This window comes from Cyrtonyx montezumae, unplaced genomic scaffold, assembly GCF_038088225.1.
Source record: "Cyrtonyx montezumae isolate F1298 unplaced genomic scaffold, pur_monq_1.0 scaffold_24, whole genome shotgun sequence".
NCBI lineage: Eukaryota > Metazoa > Chordata > Aves > Galliformes > Odontophoridae > Cyrtonyx > Cyrtonyx montezumae.
Window position 1 is genome coordinate 1,768,367 of NW_027071981.1, and position 21,762 is coordinate 1,790,128.

Sequence of the window (21,762 nt, forward strand, 5' to 3'; positions counted from 1 at the left end):
GCCCTCCTGTCAGGGACACAGATCTAGCAATAAGTCTGTGACAGAAATACAGGTGAGTGTTACTGCCATGAGGGTTGTAATACTGTGATAAACCTTTCCCACAGTAATGTAAGTTACCTTCAGCACACCATAAGTTAATCTTTAGCAATCGTTGCATTGAGATTTGATGATTATATTTTCTCTTCTAGGTGTAAGCAGCCCAAGATGAGTCATGGTTTTTCAGAAAACAACAACTTTCTGTATGACAACAATCAGATGGTTTTGGATATGATCCTGTGTTCCCTAATTGGTGTTTCTCAGCCTATCAACTGGGACAGTGTGGCAAGGCTAGTCCCAGGATATACATCCAAAGAGGTGAATTTACTAATAAAGGAATCTGTATACTTTAAGCAGTAGTTGATGAAGAAGAGGGCTTCTGTGGGGAGGGAGGAAAACTGAATTTAAGGGAGTTGGGTTTTATTTATTTTAATTTTAATAAGCAATTATAATTGGAAGGACTGAAAACTTTGAGCAGTAGATGGAAAAAATATTTTCTGTTTCTACAGAACATTAAGAAGTACATACTGCGTTTTATTTTATTAAAGCAGCTACAGAGTAAGAGTAAAAATTATTTGTAAATAGAAATTGAAATTGGAATAAAAAGTGAAAACTTATGATGTATTAAAATGTACCTGACTAAGATTATTTTTGTGGAAAGGGTAGCATTACTTACTAACTTGTAGCTTATAGGTGATTACCAGATTGTGATTGACATTGTAATTCTAAGTAAGAGTTTTTATTGTGAAGGAGTGCGATTGACTCTCTTGTTTGGTCTTAGAAGATATGGACTGTTGTTTCTTTGTTTGGATGGAAATCATAAAGTAAAATAATAGGAATTGTGAAGAAATTATGACTACTTGTAATAATATTTTACAATATTTTTTATTAAAGAACTAGCTTCAAAAAGATAATATAAGCTCCCAGTCTCCCTTTTGAAGATCAGGCTTAAAATTTTATGCCTTATGAAAATAAAGGTCGAAACAGGTTCCGTCTTATTTTTTTCTGTTAGAGTATGATCAAACTCTTCACATGCAAAATGTGATATGATATACAGTATCTGCCTCAAAGTATAATTGTTAAAAGTGTACGAAAAGCTAGTGCTTCATTGTCCTATCATTTAATCTCGTGACAGTGTGCAAAAAGGTTTGATGAACTAAAAAGCACTGGAAGTTCACCTGTTGACAACCAGTATGATCCCTCGATGGCTGCTGGTGGGAATGCTGTGGAAACTTTAGCTGTGTACATCAAATCCTCCTTGCTCAACACACGGACAGAGTTTCAGGGCCCTGCTATTGGGCAGGATTCCATTACTGTAACTGGTACGTTTTCAGTTGTTCTGAAATGTATTGACTTGGGTTATAGTCAGTGGGTGCATGCTTTTCTGTGTTGAGTGGTAAGTCCACCCAGGAATAGTCTGTCTTTCAAAGAGAAAAGTTAGGCGTAGTTGATTATGTGTATATGAAATCTCTTTTGGTTAGTTTATGTTGAGACAGTGTTTGGATATTTTCAGTATGATATATGGGAGCACACAAATGATAGAATCATAGAATCCTTAGAGTTGGAAGGGACCTCTGAGGGTTATATAGCCCAGACCCCCTACAATGCACAGGGACACCACAGCTCCATCAGGCTGCCCAGGGCCTGATCCAGCCTCACTCTGAAAGTCTCTGGAGATGGGGCATCAACCACATCACTGGGCAACCTGTGCCAGTGCCTCACCACCCTCAGTGTAAAAAACATTTTCCTTCTATCTAAACTAAATCTATCCTGTTTGAGCTCAAAGCCATTTCCCCTTGTTCTGTTACCACAGACTCCGTTAAGGAGTCTGTTCCCTTCTTTCCTGTAGCTCCCCTTTAGATTTTGAAAAGTTATCTCACAGCCTTCTTTTCTCCAGGCTCAATAGCCCCAGCTCTTTCATCCTTTCCTCGTAGGAGAGTTATTCTGTACCTTGGATCGTTTTTGTGGCCCTCCTTTGAACACACTCGATCAGGTCTGTGTCTCTCCTGTACTGAGGACTCCCCATCTGGACACAGTACTCCAGGTGAGGCCTCACCAGCACAGAGTAGAAGGGCAGGATCACCTCCCTCACCCTGTTGGCCATGCTTCTTTTGATGCAACCCAGGGGATACAGCTGGCTTTCTGGGCTGTGAGGACAGGTTGCTGACTCATGTTGAGCTTGCCATCCACCAGGGCCCTAAAGTCCTTTCCAGTAGGGCTGCACTCAGTCCTTTCGTCCCTCAGCTTGTATTGATAGTGAGGATTACCTTGATCCAGGTGCAAGATATTGCATTTAGCTTTGTTGAACCTCATGAGGTCCATGTGGACCCACTGCTAAAGCCTGTCTAGGTCTCTCTGGATGGCATCCTGTCTCTCTGATGTCTCAACCACACCCCACAGCTTGGTGTCTTCAGCAAACTTCCTGGGGATGCACTCGATCCCACTGCCGATGTCATTGGTGAGGCTATTAAAGAGTATCAGTCTGATCTCTGACCCCTGTGGGACACCACTCATCACTGATCTCTATCCAGACATTGAGCCGTTGGCAGCTGCTCTCTGGACATGGTCTTGCAGCCAGTTCTTCATCCATTGAACTGTCCACCCATCAAATCCTTGGGCTAAACCCTTCAGTTTAGGCTTTTTGGCAGGGAGAGGGTTTATTCTGTTTTGTATCCCCAGTGTTGTTAAATCTGCAAACATTTGCAGTCACAGTGAGCTGTGTTATTTTAGTAACTTGAAAGCTTTGTGCAGAAAAAGTGTGGAAAGCTGCAAAGAGCCTTGACATCCAACTCTCACAGCAACAGGCCGTGTGCTTGCCACGGTACTTGATGGCAAGGACATATAGGAGTTAGGAAAATAGTCTGACCACTTTTTGTGCTGTTTTGCAGTTCCACGCAATGTGCCTTAGTCAATGATGTATCTCAGTAATACTTGGACCTAAGAGGATCATTCATAATAGTTGTGTGCTTCTTGAAATATCTCCCTAAGTACTTCTATGGTAATTAACAATGTGTTAGTTATTCTCTGGATTTCAGTGTGCTCTGAGTTGTTTTCAGCACATTGTAGAACTAGGCAAACGTGCTACATGAGAAATTTGCTGTGCTGGAGTAACAAGCAAACAATTTCTGCATTGCTAGCTGAGAAGTTAGTGAAATATCAAAGAAAACATTCTTTCTTATAATGTCTTTCAGCAGTCATCACCTTACTGGTTACTTTTTTTTTTCAGAAGAAGAGCAGCTGTTTGAGCTTTGCTGGAGAACAGTTGTTTTTAATGTAGCTAAGTGGATGACATATGAAAACTATGTATAAAACACGTAGACCAGAATTGCTTTTATCAGCTTTCAACTTTTTACTTGCTGATCACAATGCCTGGAACAAATACCTCTTGCACCTGCAGGTGGCTGCTTAGAAGATTATTAGCTTCCCAGTGGGTAACTGTGCTTATAGTTAGGCATCTAGTGCATATTTTCTTTTCTACTGTTTTATAAATGTAAGAAGAATTAATGTAGTTAAGTACCCTAATGTTTCCTAATTAAAAATAAGAGTAGCATGAAACATTCTCCGTTGATTTTTTTCTAACATATTTTATGACTTTAATAAATTATTTTTTGTTTATATATAAACTTCTTCATATGGAATTCAGTTTTTCTTCTCGCAGGTTTGTAATGAATTCGCCTCCTTAATATTTGTGAGGTACTTGTATATTTCAAAATTAAGGATTTGAGAAAAGTCAATTTGCAAATTGTTTTTTCTTCATTTAATTACTTCCTTGTGTATTCACACGTAAATATATATAAATATATATATGTATATGGCCAGAAATTTTGGGCCTCTTAGGCTCTGCTTGTAGACTTGATAAGAAGTGGAGTTAGTCTCAAGTAGTTATATTCTGTCAGTGAATCTTCCTGAAAACAGGAATTTTGATGTGATCTTGAGACCAATATCCCACAGAGCAGATGAAAAGAGCTTAAAAAATGGCTTATATTCCCAAAAATAAATACTGAAGACTCCATGAGTCTCACGTCTCTGCATTGAGACAGTACTGATCTGGGTTTGCAGCCAAGTGGGCAACCCAGCAGTGCTGCTGATTTAAGTTTTCATTTCATGGTATTCAGAGGAGTGATTTGGATTATCTAGTAACCCTTGTGGTAGCTCAGTTCTGTTGCTCGTTACTTAACATTGCTCTGCAATGGAAGCTGTGTGTCCATTGGATTTCCAAGATACTAAAAAGCAGAAAGTCAGGCATTTTTTTTATCTAACGCAACCTTTTTCTCCTTACACTTAAGGAAGGCCCAACACAACCTCCATAAGGAAGTCTTCTCCAGAATCTGTCCAAGGTTCTGTGCATAAAGGTGAAGAAAGCACTGACAAAAGCCAGGGGTAAGAAGGTCCTTGTGTGCTTGCTCTTTGGAGGATTATAATGCTGACAGAAACTTGTCTAAAGTTCTTCTCTATTATCACAATGAAAACAACTAGGAAAAAATCTGAAAGAAATTTTAAACCTTTCTCTTGCAACAGAAATGTTAGGGATTGTTTTATGTGCCAGCAGTATAGCTTATTTATGATTTTTTCCCTCGTGTTTGCCTGAGAATGACCGATCACTGCAATGGTAAGAATGGGAAGGATAACCTGATTTTAAATAAGGAGTAAATAAAGACTGATGCTGAATGCCATTTAACTTAAAAAATCGTTATGTTCTGTGAGCGTGGGTTTGTCCTATTCGTGGGACAGATGGTAAAGAAAACTGTAACTGAAAAATGCAAATGAACAATTTTACTATCAATTCAAATAGCCATATCACATCTCGTTTGCCTTGCTGTAAGAGTACGTTTAGAGTAAGTTGTTTGACAAGTTGGCGTCCTCCTGTGGAGACAGCATAGGCTGATTCTAGCTTATACTGTAGTAGTCCTTTTAATATAAAATAAGGCAGTTTTAATTTCCACTGTTAAACGTTGCAACCATATGTTATTGTTTTTTGTGCCTCAGTAAGTTACAAAAAAGGGAGAGCAAATAAGTTATTTTTATAATTCAAGTAGCATCCTATAACAAATGAAAGACAAAATAGGGGGACTGAGCTTAAACTTCTTTCTCTTGATCCTGAGCTTTTAAATGGTTCTGTTAAATGAATTCTGTATCAGAGGGCTTCTTTTTGTTTTTCACCTGGTGTCTGACAGTACTTTCTGTTAATAATAACTGCAAATTGTTTTCCATCTGTTAGTAAAAACAGTGACACCAGTATTGCGGTGTACGATCCAGAGTTCAAGGTGAGATCTTTTGAGTTTTGGCTTTCTAATTGGTCCTTGTGGTCCTAACTTGTTTTGTGGCTTACTTTCCTTTTGAGGCCAAATATGGTGATCCATGTGTGTGATGAAGCAAAAAATCTGAAAGAAGATTTTGTTTGTCCTCGAGATCTTTTGATTTCTGAAATGAAATACTTTGCTGAATATCTGTCAGTGGATGCCCAGCGCTGGGAAGAAGTGGACATTTCAGTGCACTGTGACGTTCACATCTTTGACTGGTTGATAAGATATGTTAAAAGGAACACCAAAGATGGTGAAGCTTATGACATCCCCACTTTAGGTAAAATAAAATGTGTAGAGCATTTGTTACAGGATCATTAATCTTCCATTATTACAGACCATAATGGTTTTGCTACAGTTCAGCCACATTCTCTTGTTTCTTTCTAGCAAATAAAACTTTTCAGTTGTTAGAAAAACATTGTAGAAGTAGCCCTTAACACCGACACTTTTGAGGAAACATCCTGATGGTTCAAGTAGTGAAAAATATCTGATATGGTTTGGGATCTGATGGTTTTAATCAAGGTTCTTCAGACCTCTTCTGAACAAAAACATAATGGAAGTTTTAAAACAGTGATGATTGATTCTTAGGTTTTGTTTTGTTCCCTCTCTGCTTCTCATTTGTACACTTGCAGTATTTTCTAAAATTGCCATTGAAGTCTGATACAACAGTAGAAGAACTTTTAATTTTGGGCATGTTTTTAATGTACAAACCTTTTGTTAGCATTAAAAAAAAGCAAACTATGAACAAAACTTGAATGTTGTCACAGTAAATTCACTTATGGAGAGCAAAATCTCATCTGGATATGGTGGCTAGTGGTAGAAGTTAATCTTTCTGTCAATTGCTTAGTCATGTTATCACTCTGAATGCACCTTTTACAGTATTTATAATTTGTGGGTATAGTTGTGCTCTGGCCACCTGGATACAAAACAAAAATTTATTTTGTAAGATGGGGAATATTCTACAAATTAGAAAATGGTTGATTGGTAGAAAACTCTTAACAGATGAATACTAACTATGCTGAGGGAGGAATGTGATATTACCAAAAGAATTAAAAAAAAAAAAGCCAAAACACTTTTCTGTTTTGTTGCCTTTTAGAACCAGCAAATGTCATATCTATTCTTATTTCTTCTGAGTTTTTGAAGATGGATTCATTAGTAAGTATTAAGAAAGGAATCTGTGCCTTAAGGATGCAACTAAAATCCAAGTGTATGGTAGCTTGTTATGCTCTTGCTGTTATATGAACAGATTATGTGAGATGCAGTAAGGGTATTTTGAGATTTTTGTCACCTTTCTCATTCAAAGCACCTAATATTTGCAGAACTTCAATGAGGACATAGAAAATTTGCAGAAGTTATTTCTGAATGTGGTAACAGAATCCCAAATTTGCCTCTTTAATGGCTGACTGTAACAACAAAGTCAGGTTTCTGTAATTCAGTGATCTGACTTCGAGTTTTGTTAAAAGGATTGTTGAATTAGTGAATACCTTTGTTTTGTATCCTAACAATAAGAAACTTCTGCAACTTAACGTTCTCCTTCAGCTCCATGTAATTTGTCTATTGACTTCTTTGTTAAAATTTTTGTCAAGATCTGGTGGGTGACCTACAATTAAATACCTAGTAAGTTTAGGTGTTTGAGATTCACTACATATAATGCATACTACAATTTTCTTTTGCAAACAATTGAAAGGTATCAGTGAAGGTGACACACTGGATTTTTTTTCAGGTTTCTGGAGAAATTTTCAGGAGAAAAACACAGAAATCATAGTATCTTTTAGGCAAATCTGAGACTTGCTTTCTGTTTTTTAGGTGTAACTGAAACAGTTTTTTTCAATACTAGATGCTTTAAAAAAATGATAAGATCTTGAAGTAATTAGTGCACATCTTCTGAGATATCTGTATTTGGAATTCTATACGATTATTTTTAATGTTTCTGTTTTTCCTAGGTAGAAGAATGTATTCATTATTGTCACAAAAATATGAATGCTATTGTAGCCACACCTTGTAACATGAATTGTATCAATGCTAATCTTGTTTCACATATTGCTGATCTCTTTACTCACAATGAACTGGAAGAGCTGAAGGACAAGAGAGATAAATTTAAAAGGTAACTCTTTGCTCTGAAATACACTACTGAAGTGCTATAGTACTTTTGAATCATTTTTCCAGAACATCTATGACACACTGTTAATATAACAGTATACGTTGTGTGTGTGTGTATATATATATCTTTAACACAGAATATGAAGAAGTGACTTCAGAGTTAATATTAAAATTCTGAGCAAAAGAAAAGAGTTTTTTATAGGAGACAAGCAAAAGAAAAGGCTGCACTAGGAGTATGAAATGGACAAATTATTCAGGAATTCTTACATGGAAGCCAGGATTAGGGTAAGGAATCCTTTATCATATAACATCCTCCTAACTTCTGTAATTTGGTTTCAGCATCCTGTGATCTCTATTGTGGAAAATAGAATTTAGGATGGCTGGAATCTTGAGGAGCTGGGATGGAATATCTTTTCAGAAAGCATATGTAAGGACTCTGGCCTAGTCAGTGTCAAAAAAAAAAGGGCTAATTAGTGGGCAGACTGACAGACAAGGAAAATGAAAGTATAAATTTATTTAAATCAGTAGCAATTTCACAGCTTTCAGAATTGAAGTCAACTGTAGTTTCACAGTAAAGATCTTCTATTAAGAGTAGATGCTGGTAGCTTATATTGGCAAACAAGCAAACAAACAAAAACTATTAAAAAAAGCCCCAAAACATAATAAAGGAAAAAAATAAGGGATTTATTTTCTCATGTCTTCATAAAAATAAGAGGTGAGGAACCAATTATCTAAACACATTATTTTAAAGGAAAGCCACATTAATAGCTGGATTGTGAAAGAAACATGATGACTTTTGCAGATCATCAGAATATGTCTCTATGTATAAAGAACTTTCAGGGTTGGTTTTTTTTTCCTAATGAGTAAGCTGTGTTGTCATTAATAGTAAACTTTTCTGCAAGAAGATTGAGAGGCTGTTTGATCCAGAGTACATAAATCCAGATTCTCGAGGAAACGCAGCTACCTTATACAGGTGTGGTCTTATTTTTGTTATTACTTCAACTGCAAGAAAAATCCCTGTAATTTGAAGTCCTGCTCTTACACCAATATTCTCTCATTTTTAAATATAGATGTTGTTTATGTAAAAAGCTGTTAACTAAGGAAACAGAAAGAAGAATTCCATGTGTACCAGGAAAAATCAACATAGATCAACATGGGAACATTGTCTATGTTCATATAAGGTAGTGGAAAAAAATTAATATATATATGTATATTTATATATATGTGTGTGTGTGATTTTTGAATAATTATACAAAATACTGCATGTTTAGGATCAGGTATCTGTGTTACAAAAAGAAGTTGAAGATGCATGTAGAACATTATGAATCGTCTTAACTTTCTGTTTTACCAAAAAAAAAAAGGGGGGGGGGGATTGGATTGGGGGAGATTATGATGTACTTCTGAAATTCAGTGATAAGTTATGCAGTTGCAGTATGGAAAAACTACAGCCATGATTATTGGGAAGGCTATTTTGGTTGTACTTCTTTACATAAAAAAAAAACCAGCTAATTGTTTCATCAAAGAGTTTCTAAGATATATATGTGGCCAACTGACAGATTCAGATGAAAAGCTGCATTTCCATGAGGCTTAATATGGAATGATGGAGAGAATCATAGAATCGTTAAGGTTGGAAAAGACCTCTAAGATCATCAAGTCCAAGCACTGAAAGCAAAGAAATGCTGAAGATTATATTCTAGACTAGCTTTATACTGTCCAATCAAATATCCAGCCTGCTTAAAGTCTACTGTAAATAAGTGTTGCTGAACAAATGCTTTTGTTTTCCTGTTGAAAAGTATTTATCAGAGGAGCTTCCAGGACCTGTTCTGTATGTGTGCCTTGATTATTTGGCACAAATATTTAATGTAACTCCATCTGTTTGAACCTTGTTTGTGAACAGCTAGAATGTCTTAATGAAGACCTATAATGAGCTGGGGTTTTCCTTGCCTTCATCTCCACATATGCTGTTTAAGGAAGACAGTGGGAAATTAGTAACAGGAGATATTTCTCAAACTGTCTGTTTCTGAACAACCAAAATGTTTCAGTATCAGCTCCCAAGAGAATATGTTTATCTAGTTTAATCTCCCACAAGTATTTCCAAGATTAGACCAGGTTCTGCCTGATGGTCTAAATAGTACCAAGTTTGTGACCATCTCCTGACACATATTAGTATCTTTGGCAATTAGACTCTTAAAGTTGTATTACTTTGCTTAAGTTGATTCTATGTAGCTGCTGTGCAATTCCTAGCATACAGGTACAGTACAGATTTGAAAAGTTACTCAGAGGATTAGTTAGATTCCTATTGTTTGCCTTGTGGTACTTGCAAGTTATGTTCTATTGGAAGTTCATCTACTGATCCTTAGATGAAGTGTGCTACTGATGAATTCAGACTTCAGATCTCATACAATCCCATCTTTAATTGTTTAAAAATAGGTTTACATATATGAGTCCTCTAGTGGTACCTAGAGATGGCATCCAGTTGGAAGTACTGCTTGCTTAGACTTGGTTGAGTGTATATATAATAAAAAATATAAAAGAATGTATATATAATAAAGGGTATATATATTAAAAAAAGAGTATATATATAATAAAAAATGGTTCTGGCTAGGACTTAAAAAATGTGGGAAAACAATATCTGATCTTTCTGAAAATAACACACACCAGTGCTGGTTGTGTATTCTTTTTAAATTATAAATTATGTTTGTTACTGTATTACTAGGAAGGCCAAGGACTATAATGCATACTATTTTTTAAGTCCAGAAGTTTTAGATGCATTTATATTAAGTCTCCTATTTTCAAACTTAAATTCTTAACTGACTAAATCCTCTCACATTGCATGTGTGAGTATATACCACTTTTTAAATAAAACAGAATGATGGTACTGCATTTCTTGTGCAGAGAAGTGCAGTATCATCGGACTTGTTTGCATGTGCATGTTTTGACTTACTCTCCTCACTTTACTGATTTTCTTCTGTGTTACCATTTTCCTGATTTCTAAAGGGCTTCTCTTACCTTACAAATTTGCAGTATATGGCACTTGAGATGAAACAGGCTATAATTCCTTGCTATTAGTAAGCTTAGGAGGTTGTGAAAGAACATAGGCATTTTTGTCATGGTCTGAATATATTGATTGTCCCACAGTGTATCCTTCCTGTTCCAAACTCTGATGTAGGATTTTTACCAGTGGATGTTCTGTACTGCTCCTTTTCTACCTCACCTTCCTAGTGGCTGGATCAAAACAGTTTCTTAGCTGTGTGCAAGCTGACATTGTACTTTTTCAGAGATAAAACCTGGGAAGTCCATGAGTACTTAATTGGCCTTCATGAAGAACTGAAATCTTGGCAGGATGTTTATTGGCGTCTCTGGGGTACTGTCAATTGGTTGACCTGCTCAAGGTGTAACCAAGTGAGTACCTCTTCATTTTCAGTTGTTTGTTGGTAACTTGTTTGTTATGAGTGAGCTTTGAGGCCGAGTCAGAAATGAAAACAGTTATTGCTTCCTTCTCTTTGGCTAATTTTGTCACCAGATGGCATTCGGTGATCTTTATTTTATTGGTGGGAAATGTGGTTGTTTGCATTATGGGTATTATAAATTTTGATTCATGACTTTTGAATACTGTTTTCTTTCCCATCACTTGACCTTTCCTTTTTGTTCTGGCCATTAAATTAGAATGTGTATTCTCTGATTATTCAGGTTTTAGTGAGTGACACATTCAGTGGTCATTGATTACTTGCATTTCTGGGTGTGTGACAATAAAGTTTGCACCACAAAGAATGCGTATCCAACTTTGACTTCTGTAGGTAATTTCACCTCTCATTGTATCCCTTCTTACTCTTGTGCAGTCTTTCCTGTGTACTGAGTTCTCCCACTGCCAGTACCATCCACAGCCAGTTCTTTATCCGGGTGTAGCAAGTGCTCTGGGGTCAACTGGGACAGGAGTATACCCATGTTGCAACCAAAAAATACTTCGATTTGATCCTACTACCCTCCCAAAGGTACTTCAGTACTGGCTCACTTTTTAAAGAGTGTAAGAGAGTATTGTCTAAAAGGCATTTTTATTTTCCATTGCTTGTAACAGCGTGTTTAGTGCAAGTAATGTAAGTAAACTTCAGTGCAAGCAAGGGGTATCATCTGTTCCATCTTCATGCAGCTTAACCGTGTTCAGTACTAAAATTGGAAATTAAACTGTTCTCTAAGTATCCTTAGCCATACCTAAACTTTACTTTGCTTCTCAGAATCTATTCTGCAATTTTCTCTTAACTTCAGCAAACTTCTTTAACTTCACCTGTACAATCTGTCTGGTTTACACCCTGAAGACTCATGTCTGAGTTTTCAGATAAGGTGTTTCTGGGAAACTGAATTTTTGTTACTGTACTTCCAAAATAAGTTCTTCCCATTTACTCATTTTTATGTTATATATGTATTGCAGGGCTGTAAAGTAAGGGATCACGTGACTAGAAATGAAGATGAGGATTCTTTATCATCTCAGACCACTAAAATACTGAATGATCTGCTCCATCATAGAGATGTTGTTGTTGTTCCTTTTACTAAGGATGAGACTAGGTAAGACTGCTGTGTTGTTACTGAAGTAACTTAGTCTTGTAAGCTTAACGTGTTCATGTTATATTTAGTTTCTCTCTTTTTAAATGAGTGACATGGCTCTTGGTATAGGTGACTTAATTTGGAAGAGGAAGAACAAATACTGTTGCTTTTTAAATTCTACCTCCTTAACCATTTATTCCTCTAGTTATTTGTATTTTAATGGGTTGTTGTCAAAATATTATGTGGCTGACTTGGAGCCATTTTTTCTTCTTTTGGTGCATAATGAGAAAAAACAGATTGATTCTAAATTGTGGGACAAAAATTTGTGTTTTTTCCATCTCCTATCTTTCCCTAAGTGACTCTGGAATTGGGCTCTGTGATGAAAAAGGCATTGAATGTGATGTGCTCTTAGAACCAAATACACCATGGGGCCCCAAAACTGGAGAAATCAATGCTGTGAGTGACTTCTGATATTATTTCCTCTTCTTTCTGATAATGAAGAATCCTAAAAGAGTACTTTGAAGGATTCATGAGGCAATTTTAATAAATAAAGTACGTTGCTAGAGGAAGAGAATGCAGTACTGAGCATTGCAGGGTGGCATTGGATGGTGGAGGTATAAGATGTCAATTTGGCAAAAAGGCAGAACTTTTATTAGCTCTACCAGAAATATTTCTGTAAAGCAGAAGCAATTATTTACGTCTGTGCTCATCCTTAATCTGATGGTACTTAAGGAACCAGTCATATTCCTCAATGCATCATATAGCAAACATTATTTAAATATTTGCCTCCTTCATTTATTTACTGTTGTATCTGAGTATGTCCATGTGGCTTTTATAAACTCATGAACTAAGAACAGTAAACTGTTGGGATTTTTTTGTTTGTTTGTTTGCTTCAAAGATGTGAATGATCTTGCCTTCCAGAATTATAAATCCATTTATACTGTCATGCTCATGTCAAATCAATAGGGATGTTTTCTAAACTGAGTTTAAATGGATTGTCTCTGAACTGAAGAGGCCATTCATGCAAATACAAGTTTTTGAAGTTCTCCACACACTGTGGTACTTCTGGAAACTCAGCAATCCTTATAGTAGCGTGATACTGAGGATGAAAAAATCTAATTATGTCAGGAGCTTTCCAGCAGCAAATGCAGGAGGCTATTAAATCTTAACTCCATATCGTTCTGGTACATAACTGTCCTTCCAGCCCTGGAAGGCTGGTTATAACCACCTGTAAATATTTCTAATGCGAAGTTCAGGCAACTTAAAGTATAGCTCTAAATTCACTGCATTTTATGGATTAGTTGTTCACAACCTGTTTGCCCAATTTATCATTCCATGAAGATAGAATGGTAAAAATGAATAAAGGTAAAAATGAGAGTAGGTTATGTTGGAGCTACCAGTGTAGATTGCTGTACTTCAGCGTACCTCTCCTGTTTTTAGGATTCCACTTTTTTTTTTCTCTTATAATTGCTATTAGTTCTTATGTCTCTCTCTCTTTTTCACTACAGTTTCTTTCTCTGAAAAACTGGACTTTGCAACTGGTTAGTAAAATACTTTGTTCACATTTTCTCTAGCTAACTGACTTTTTTTTGTCTTGTTTTCTCATTGATTTAGACAGAATTTCATTTTCTTTTGCAATGTGGTAGTTGCATTTTAGCAAAAATTTTTACAGGAAAGTATGAAGTGTGTGTTTGGCCTAAATAGAAATAAAAATTATCATTCATAAAAGTATTATAAAGGAAATAAACAATAGATCAGCAGTGCACACATGAGTTCCTAGTAGTTCATTAGGCTGATAGAAACGTAGATCTTCAAAGAGAATTTTTGAGTGCCTGTTTCTCTCACAACTTGTCAGAGATGCTTCATGTCTTCTTTATGATGCTACTTTATTATAAAAAAAAAATCTTCTGTCAGAGTTGAGTGAATAGCCAAATACAGAAGGTGTGTAGTTGCTCTTCCAGCTGTATAGAATTGGTCATAGTCAATCATGTATGCAGCTGGTACTAGAACCTACCAGGGGTGGTGCCCTGCTAGACCTCCTCTTCATTAACAGCGAAGAATTGGTGGGAGATGTAAAGGTTGGGGACTGTCTTGGGCAGAGCAACCATGAAATTATAGAATTCTCTATTCTTGGAGATGTCAGAAGGGTGACTAGTGAAGCTGCTATCATGAGCTTCAAGAAGGCAGTCTTTGACCTGTTCAGGATGCTTGTTGCAAGGGTCCCTTGGGAGTTACTCCTTAAGGGTAAAGTGGTCCAGGAAGCCTGGACGCTCCTCGAGATGGAAATCTTAAAGGCACAAGAACAAGATGTTTCTGAATGCCATAAGGCAAGCCATAGGGGATGAAGACCAGTGTGAATGAACTGGGAACTATTGTTGAGACTCCAGAAGAAAGAGAGTCTGTGGCCTCTGGAATAAGGGTCAGGCTACTCAGAGAGATTACAGGGAAGTTGCTAAGGCATGCAGGGAGGAAGTTAGGAAGGCAAAAACCCGACTTGAACTCAGATTGGCCACTGCAGTAAAAGTGAATAAGAAATCCTTTTATACAGATATGTCAACAGTAAGAGAAGAAACAAGGAGAATTTCCATCCTTTACTTGTTGTAGCAGGGAATGTGACCACTGAGGATAAGGAGAAGGCTCAGGTCCTCAATGTCTTCTTTACATCTGCCTTTTGTAGACAGATCAGGTATCCTCAGGGCGCATTATGCCCTGATCTGGAAGTCTGGGTTGCTATGCAGAATACATCCCTGGTGATTCAGGTGGAGGCAGAGAGCTCCTTCTCCATCTGGACTGTCACAAGTCCATGGTGCTGGATGGGCTTCATCATAGGGTACTGAGGGAGCTGGTAGGGGTGATTGCCGAGCTGCTTTTGCTCATCTACCAGCACTCCTGGTTAAATGGAGAGATCCCAAAGGATTGGAGGCTTGCCAGTGTGACTCCCATCTACAGGAAGGGCTGTAAAGAGGATCCAAGGAACTACAGGCCTGTCAGCCTGACTTCGATATCAAGGAAAGTTATGGAGTAAATCATCTTGAGTGAGATCACATGGCACATGCGTGTTCATGAAAGGCAGGTCGTGCTTGTCCAACCTCATCTCCTTCTATGACTGAGTGACCAGACAGGTAGATGAGAGAAAGGCTGTTGATGTAGTCTACCTGGATTTCAGCAAGGCCTTTGACACGGTCTCCCACAGTATTCTCCTGGGGAAACTGGCTGCCCGTGGCCTGGACAGCTATAGGAACTGGCTGGAAGGCCGTGCCCAGCGGGTAGTGGTTAATGGAGTTCAGTCCATCTGGTGCCCTATTTCAAGTGGTGTCCCCCAGGGGTCAGTACTGGGGCCCATCTTGTTTAATATCTTTATAGATTACCTGGATGAGGGGATTGAGTATACCCTCAGTAAGTTTGCAGATGACAGAAAGGTGGGAGGTGGTGTCAATCTGCCTGAGGGTAGGGAGGCTCTCCACAGGGGTCTAGGAAATGGCCACAAGTTGTACCAGAGGAGGTTTAGATTGGACATAGGGAGAAACTTCTCTCAGAGAGTGGTCATGCACTGGGATGGCCTGCACAGGGAGGTGGTGGAGTTGCTGTCCCTGGCAGTGTTCAAGAGGCATCTGGAGGATGAGGAGCTATGAGAAATGGTAATAATGGTAATGGGTGGACAGTTGGACAAAGATGATCTTGTAGGTCCTTTCCAACCTTGTGATTCTATGATTCTGTGTCTGTTTTGATATGTAAATGCTAGAGAATAGAAGTTTACTTCTGTCCCTCTTGATGATTTGTGCTGCAGTCTCATGTTCGTAGTGTCCTGCAATGATCTTTTTTGAATTGGCAGGTCATGTCAGCCCTTGTCGTTTCTCATGCGTTACTAGGCAGTCTTTATCACTTTAAAAAAAATGTGTGTTTATTTCCAACCAATGTAAACATCACATTCCTAAATGTATGCCTTGTATTGTGCTTGTACGGTTACCACTTGTCATCGCAGTTCCACTTATTGCAATATTGCAGTCAGTGGTTTATTATGATGTGTAGAGATGTTTTTATAAATAATAAATAAATAAATGAATGCTCTGTGTTACTTGACTACTGAGCATCTCAGCAGTACTACACAGATAGCAAGATAGAGCAAACCTTAGGAGAAACCTCAGTAAACCCTTGAGTTTATTCTGTGATTGTGGCTAGCTCAAATTCTTGCTCTTCAAAGTTGGATTTTTTTATTTATCTTACTATGTTCATTAATATTTCCTGCAATATATTGAATGCTGAATGTGGAATCATACAATAATACAGACTGGAAGGGACCTCTGGTAGTCGTCATAAATATTTCCTCCCACTCTTAAAGTTAGATTCAACTTCAAAGCTTTACTCATATCCAGACAAATCTTGGGTACCTCTGAAGATAGAGAGACCACAGCCTCTCTGGGCATGTTTTACTGCCTGAAGAAGTATAAATAGAAGCATTTGCTAAAACACAAAGATTTGTAATTACTTTCTCAACACTTGAGAACGGTGTTTTCAGACCTATCTTTTCACACATGTTAGTGAGTTACCTCACTAAGGTATGAGGCAAGCTTTGAAGGCAATTCCTTTGAGACGGATATAGTGCATTTCTAAGAAGGAATCAAGCCTCACATAATCTGTGGCAATCTGCTTCTGTCAATTAGAAACAGCAGTCATTGTTATCTGAGGAAGAGGAGTATACCACTGGCTCTGAGGTCACTGAGGATGAAGTGGGGGATGAAGAAGAAGTATTCAGGAAACCAGGTACAACAATACCTGTGTATTGTCCTCCCCGGAACTTAAAGATAAAAACTCAAGGCAGCTTAATTCTTCAGTAAGAAAGTTTTAAATGTTAAGAAATATTTCTTTAATTTCAATTTTATTTCCATTATTTTCTTTGTGTAGCTACAAATTATTACCCTATTGCTTAGGGTCATAAGAAAATATTGGTAAATAAGGCAAGTGGCAACCGTTCCCATCCAGGATGTCCTCAAAGTTGATTCAGGGCCTATTTTGTAGGACAGGCTGTCTGCCAAATGACTTGAAATTTTTTCCCAGATAAATTTAGGAATAAAAAGAGTGCAGTGGCTACATGATGGTGGACGTGGCTAGAATTTTGTCTGCACTGAAAATAAGCTTTGTAATTTAAAATTATTTTCACATGCTTCTTTTCTTGTTATACTGGAAAGTTTATGGAAAGCAAAAAAAAACATATTTCCATACTAATAACATGCCGTTTGAACTTGGGCACTTTAGGTTTTTATTTATTGTTTTTGCAACATGACTTTAAACTTGTTTTATCTGAAATCCTTCAGACTGTTCATGGAAGTAATATGGTCAGAGGTGCAGGTTGTACATGTGCTTGATTTTAAATTTACAGTTGAAAACTTGTGTGGTTATTTCATCATTAGATTTTAAATATGAACTAGAGTTAATATATGCTTCTAATGGAAAAGTGTTTCAGTAATCCTTGTGTATTAACCTGCCTGCATTACTAACAAAGAAAGAAACAAATTGTTCATTTACTTTATCTAGAAAGGAATAGGGGAGGAAAGTCCTTTTGTAGCAATGTAGTTGTGAAATTCAGAGTATCTATGATTGTGTGAGTCTAGATATTTCTTCAATTTGCAGGGAGAAAGGAGAAACTAAAGAAATTCTATAAACACCCAAAGAAGGGGGCTTCTTCACCTAGTATTCAGAAAAAGGAGAAGCCATCTGAGAAGGTAAAATCAGAGATGTGAACACAGCCTGAGCTAGTGGTGAGGATTTTTATGTTTTAAGATCATGTCTGAAACTTAATATACTTCTATTTCTTTTATAGCCGAGTTCCCGAGATGCATCTCCATTCACGTAAGTAATTTTTTAAGTCCTTGAGAACATATTGTAGTATATCCTTTCTTGTAAATGGTTGCTGATAACATTGCATGTGTTTTTCCTTTTTTATCAGTGTAAGTGTGCAGCAGAACAAATGGGATGCCTCCAGGTCACTAAGATTCAACCAAGATGCTCAAAGAGAAGATGGTCTGTTCTTGCACAAGTCTAGCTTTTATAATGTTAATATTAAACAAATAAAATTATTATTTCAATTAAGAAATATGTGGTTTTTCAGAATGTAACAATTCAGCTTGAGTTCTATCGCAGATAAAATAAAGTTGTTTTTTCATTGTGCTCATTTGTAAGAGAACAGATTTAAGCTAGATTGTTTAGTAATCTGCTCTATGCAAGTCACAAAGCAATATCAGATTCTTCCAAGCTATAATATATATATAATAGCTTGGATATATATATATATATATATATATATATATATATATATATATATATATATATATATATATATATATATATATATATATATAGGCATAGCTGGGAACTCCTGAAAATGTTAATTCAGAATTTCTTTCGCATTTAGTAGCAAACTCATCTATTCTACAGGAATAAAAATCTCTGCATCAGGAAAATTGAAAGAAAACCTACCCTAAACTACACTGTAGTCTTGCATATAGATTGAGAAATGAATGGGCTGCTTTGGACCCTCAGACTAGGAACATATTTAGAAGGAATTCCAAGTTTGCAGAAAAAAAGATCCCATTCAAATTGTATTATGGTCACTTGTGTTCTGTATTTGGAAAGTTTGCACATAACCCACATAATTATAATTGTGTCCTCTGATGACTATGCAAGTAAGCAAAGAGATCTTCCTGCATCCCTGTGTAATTTGTTGTCTAGATATATAAGAAGTGGTAAATGTTTTCACTTGTATCTTCTTCACTGTCGTTATGACTTAAAAAATATTCAGAATTACATCAATTTATCCAGCTTTTTATATCTTTGTGATTTCTGTGTATTTTTGCTGTTTAGAAAGTCTTTGCCTCAAAACTCTTTGTATATATTTTTTTATCGCGGTGTAATTCCTCAGACTGATTCTGGTATCTGCCCAGAATGTTGCTGAAGCTAGATTATTCATCAGGATATAGAATTTTGGTTGTCCAAGACTTCTTTATGGGCTGAGAAACAAAAAATTACTTCTTGCAAATAGGATCTAACTGAAGTGTGTTTTGTGTGTTGTTCTCTTTGTATTCAGTAGTATGGAAAACCCCTGTCCTAAAATGTTATCTTTCTGACAGACCAGAGGAGAATATCTGAGATTACAGGACACTTGATAAAAATCAGACTGGGAGATTTTGGTCGAGTCAAGTCAAAAGACAGCAAAGAAGTAAGACTTCTCATAATGTAATGATTACAGAATTGAAACAGGCCCTTGTTACAAATGTGTAACACAAATGAAAACACCATCCTTTCAATTACTAACAAAGAATTGAGTTTAACCTTCATTTTCTAATAAGCATGATATTTTTGTGTGTGTGTAAAAGAATTAAATAACAATTTTTGAAGTTTACTGCCTTTAAAAATTGAATGTGAAAAATAGGGTTGTCTTAGAAGTTTCAGTACTGGGTTGTGTTAATGAAAGAAAGTATGCTTTAGGTTCTCCTGAGTATTAATTATTTTTTTGAAGAGTCATGGATTAGATTGGTATAATGTCACCACTTGTTCTTTCACACTTCAGTATGCAGGAGGCATTTATTCGAGACTTGAAGCTCAGATAAAGGCATCAGCACAGGTTAATGCACGACAAATCAACACTGAGAAGAATGCCAGGTAAGACAAAATTAAAAAGCAGGATATTAATTTCTGGGAGAAGTGAGGGTGGAAACTGTTTTAATTTCAGTTTGCTTCATTTCATACTCTTTCTTGCATCAGTATTCCTTCTAGCTGGCTAATCATATATGATGTGAAAGCTTCCTTTGTAAAATTACATGGCCAGCAGGTGAGTCTCTAGGTGCTGACAAACTTTTAAGGATACAGTGGATGCTTTAAATATCTTGTGGATCTCATTTCTGTTAAAAATAAATAAATAAATAAAGCATTTGACTGCCACAGTAGAATTAATGATTTCAAATGAAATTATTTGATGTTACAGTTCTTTGACTTGTTGTAGTCATTGCGTGCCTTTGTATAAATATACAGTTTATGACTGCAGGTACATTGGCAGAATGGCAGCTTTCTCATCACAGTTATGAGACTTTTTGTTAGATCACACTTCAGCATGAAAGCAGTCTCTAACAAGTACTGAACCAGAAAGCTGACTTCATAATAGCTAAAACATTCTAACTGTGATAACCTCTATATGTTTCTTCTGTGCTCTTCATCTAGGTCAAAAACCCGTTTTGGTCAAGGTCGTCCAACATAAAGACTTCATGGAGAATGAAGCCAGAATACTTCACTACTCCCTGAAATTGTATGGCACTCTTGATATATGGAGAATGTACACCTCCAGAAGCTTTTACTTGATAAGCAGTGACTTATTTCTTTAAGCCTTGTAAATTGTGTATGATAAATGAATATAAATCCAATAAGGTCTGTACTTATTTTAATTGTAAATATACTATTTCTTAAATTAAATTTTAGTTGCTTTTTAGGATATTGTATTGAGTTGCATAGGAAATATTTTATAAAACTGCAAAGTAAACTTATTCAACTAACATTTTTTTTTTTCAATGGGGGAAGACTTGAATATGCCTCACAGTATGAAAGAAGTTCTGGAAAGGAAAAAGCAAGACTACTGAATTCTGAATAGCAGTGTTAACACAGGTCACCTGGAAAATATATATATGTGTATATATATGTGTGTTATGTTGTATCTGATAGGACATTTTAGGTCTGTCCTCTAGGGATTTGCAATTGAAGTCAGTGACAGTACAGTGGCTGTGGGTTAGACTAGTTAATGCAGGGTTTTAATGCAGTTCTGTCTTTTTTCCATCTACACAACTCCCATTCACACGAAGGTGAACACGTGGAAACTAGACCTTCAAAGGCAGTTTAAATGCCACGTGAATGCAGGTCTTGCTTGTGAAACACTTGCTTTACTTGTATGTGAAGTTCAGCTTACTCCCATACCATATCTGATTCCTCTTGTACAATGTGATGTTTGGTTCCCTTATAATGCTCAGACAAAGCTGTTTCATATTTCAGTGCTGTACCTCTAAATTACTCAGAGGATACACCATTAATTAGGCATCTTTCAGTTGAAAGGAGTCATTATGTCGAGTTGTGTATGTAGATGTTTGGGACCTAATTTCTTTCCAAAACCTTCTTTAACAGTACTGTCACTTTCAAGTTGTAATTGGAACAACAGAATACAGGTTTGTGTATATGTAGAATCCAGGGCTATCAAAATGAACTAACTTGCCTAGAAAATAATTCACATATTAGCAAAGAGAATGGCATTATCAGTGGCTTGATTCCAGTAAACATGTTTTGACCTTTTTGAGACAAGTAGAAAGAGTGCTTAGGGAAATTTTTTTCTGGACTGACTGTAAAATGTGAGTTTGGAGTTAAGTCTGCAATACTGGGAGGTGGGAGTGGGGAGTACAGGTGGGGCAAGGAGAGGGAGAACATGATTCTAATGCACTCCTCTCCATTCAGGCTTTTTAGTGTGTGTGTTTTGTGGATTTTCAATAGGCATTAGAAAATTAGGGTAACAGTACTTGAAAATACTGCTTTCAAGGTGGAAGATTTTTATTGTAGTTAAAAACAAATGCTGTTTATTTCTGTATATGGTCCTATGCAAATTCAGAGCTCCATAAAACTATCAGGCGAAGCTGTGGATTTCACAGGCTTTGTTTTTTGGGCAGAACAGTATCCTTTGCAGGACTGCTCCAATCTGTACTAAAAACATAAGACTTTATCAATGTGCTGTATCAGTTTGCAGCTTTGCAGTTGTAAAGCA

General features: G+C 36.7%; 1 protein-coding gene across 5 annotated transcripts; it reads left to right on the top strand.

Moving 5' to 3' along the window:
- The first annotated feature begins 204 nt into the window (after positions 1-204).
- On the top strand, positions 205-20,931 carry SANBR (SANT and BTB domain regulator of CSR). Of its 5 annotated transcripts, XM_065739427.1 has the most exons (20): positions 205-354; positions 1,172-1,358; positions 4,323-4,416; positions 5,378-5,616; positions 6,433-6,491; positions 7,280-7,440; positions 8,323-8,409; positions 8,507-8,617; positions 10,715-10,838; positions 11,276-11,428; positions 11,863-11,996; positions 12,332-12,431; positions 13,484-13,516; positions 16,637-16,736; positions 17,604-17,695; positions 17,794-17,822; positions 17,920-17,993; positions 19,100-19,188; positions 19,540-19,631; positions 20,187-20,931. In XM_065739427.1, exons 1-20 carry the CDS (start codon positions 205-207, stop codon positions 20,221-20,223), a joined length of 2,145 nt encoding a protein of 714 aa, XP_065595499.1. In that variant the 3' UTR covers positions 20,224-20,931. The 5 variants fall into 5 exon arrangements, 2 of the variants coding, with proteins under 2 accessions (XP_065595499.1, XP_065595500.1); XR_010622396.1 differs by lacking the exon at positions 20,187-20,931 and having other exon boundaries at positions 17,920-18,025; positions 19,540-19,618; XR_010622397.1 differs by lacking the exon at positions 20,187-20,931 and having other exon boundaries at positions 19,060-19,188; positions 19,540-19,618.
- Positions 20,932-21,762: the final 831 nt, after the last annotated feature.

Coding starts and splice junctions, on each gene's coding strand:
- SANBR (XM_065739427.1), top strand. CDS start 205: ATGAGTCATGGTTTTTCAGAAAACAACAACTTTCTGTATGACAACAAT. Junction 11,997..12,331: donor TTTACTAAGGATGAGACTAG/GTAAGACTGCTG, acceptor TCTTTCCCTAAG/TGACTCTGGAATTGGGCTCT. Junction 12,432..13,483: donor AAACTGGAGAAATCAATGCT/GTGAGTGACTTC, acceptor TTTTCACTACAG/TTTCTTTCTCTGAAAAACTG.